The sequence below is a fragment of the Sapajus apella genome, unplaced genomic scaffold, assembly GCF_009761245.1.
Source record: "Sapajus apella isolate SASKATOON/1434 unplaced genomic scaffold, GSC_monkey_1.0 scaffold12, whole genome shotgun sequence".
NCBI lineage: Eukaryota > Metazoa > Chordata > Mammalia > Primates > Cebidae > Sapajus > Sapajus apella.
The window spans coordinates 1,341,690-1,343,371 of record NW_022436952.1 but is presented as its reverse complement, the minus strand read 5'-3'; the positions used below and the strand labels follow the sequence as shown (position 1 = coordinate 1,343,371).

The window sequence follows — 1,682 nt, the reverse complement described above, 5'->3', positions numbered from 1 at the left end:
TCGGCCTCCCAAAGTGCTGGGATTATGGGCGTGAGCCACTGTGCCCAGCCTTATTTTGTTTTTATTTTATCTTTTTTAAATTTTAATGTTTTTGTTGTTGTTGAGACGAAGTTTCACTCTTGTTGCCCAGGCTGGAGTGCAATAGCAAGCTCTCAGCTTACTGCGACTTCCTGGGTTCAAGCAATTCTCCTGCCTCAGCCTCCCAAGTAGCTGGGATTACAGGTGTGTGCTAACACACCTGGCTAATTTTGCATTTTTTTTTTTTTTACTAGAGACAGGGTTTCACCTGTTGATCAGGCTGGTCTCAAACTTCTGACCTCAAGTGAGCTACCCACCTCAGCCTCCCAAAGTGCTGGAATTACAAGCATGAGCCACTGTGCCCAGCCAATTTTAATGAGATGGAGGGTCTTGCTACGTTGCCCAGACTGGTCTTGAACTCCTGGCCTCAAGTGATCCTCTCACCTCGGCCTCCCAATGTATTGGGGTTACAGGCGTGAGCCACTGCACCCAGCCCCTAGCAGGCGTCTTTGGGCTTTTGAGTACCGGCTTCAATTTACAAAAATTCCACTGAGAGCACGTAAGTTTGCCAGGCTCCAACATTCCTGCCGGGGCTGTTTTCTTTGCTAAAGGAGCTGCACCTGCCTTCGTTATGGTCGCCTCTTCCACTGCAGGTGCCTGAATGTCATATTGTGGTTGGGATTCTGGGCCGTGCAGCTGAACGTCTGTCTGTCACGAATCTACCTTGCTGCTCATTTTCCTCATCAAGTTGTCGCCGGAGTCCTGTCAGGTATCAGCTGTTCTGACCCCCTTCCTCCTCCCCCCAACCCTAGTCCATTTCACCCCCTAATCAGGACAAAATCCCAGCATTCCAGCCACATCCTGTGTGTAATCAGTACTGTTAGCATTTCTGCGGGTTGAAAGTCAAGGATAAGCAACTTGAAATGATTTATTTCTAGAGGAGTGCCCAGATCTACAGAATGAATTATGCAGAAGTTACCATACAACAGATTAACTCACCAAGTTGAATTAGCTTGACATGTCAGAGCTTTTTACAATCTTTATTTCTTACTGATCTTCAACAGGCCCTAATTTACTTTTCAGGGAATCTGCCAAATTTAACAAATTAACACGGTGTCCTAGGAAAGCTCTTTATTTCAATGCATTCATTTGCAAACCAAATAGGTATCTGCTGTTGATCTCTTTCATAGAGATCTTAAATATCTGTGTTTTCTTAGATCCAGTTAACAAGGATAAGACAAGATTTAGGTTAAACATAAGAAAGATTTTGGCCAGGTGCGGTGGCTCACGCCTGTAATTCCAGCACTTTGGGAGGCTGAGGCGGGGGGATCACAAGGTTGGGAGATTAAGACCATCCTGGCTAACACAGTGAAACCCTGTCTCTACTAAAATTACAAAAATTAGTCAGGCATGGTGGTATGTGCCTGCAGTACCAGTTACTGGGGAGGCTGAGGCAGGAGAATTGCTTGAACCTGGGAGGCAGAGGTTGTAGTTAGCCAAGATCACGCCACTGCACTCCAGCCCTGGTGACAGAGCAAAACTCCATCGAAAGAAAGAAAGAAAGAAAAAGAAAAGAAAAGAAAGAAAGAAAGAAAGAAGAAAGAAAGAAAGAAAGAAAGAAAGAAAGAAAGAAAGAAAGAAAGAAAGAAAGAAAGAAAGAAAAG

The 1,682-nt window shown here is 44.8% G+C and overlaps 1 protein-coding gene across 3 annotated transcripts in view; it reads left to right on the top strand.

The window, feature by feature from the left end:
- Window positions 1-1,682, top strand: part of G6PC (glucose-6-phosphatase catalytic subunit) — a 14,217-nt gene that overhangs the window by 8,672 nt on the left and 3,863 nt on the right. For all 3 annotated transcript variants that reach the window (XM_032279551.1, XM_032279552.1, XM_032279553.1), the window contains exon 4: window positions 672-787. In XM_032279551.1, the coding sequence (XP_032135442.1) occupies window positions 672-787 (116 nt within the window). The remainder of the gene's footprint in view (window positions 1-671; window positions 788-1,682) is intronic.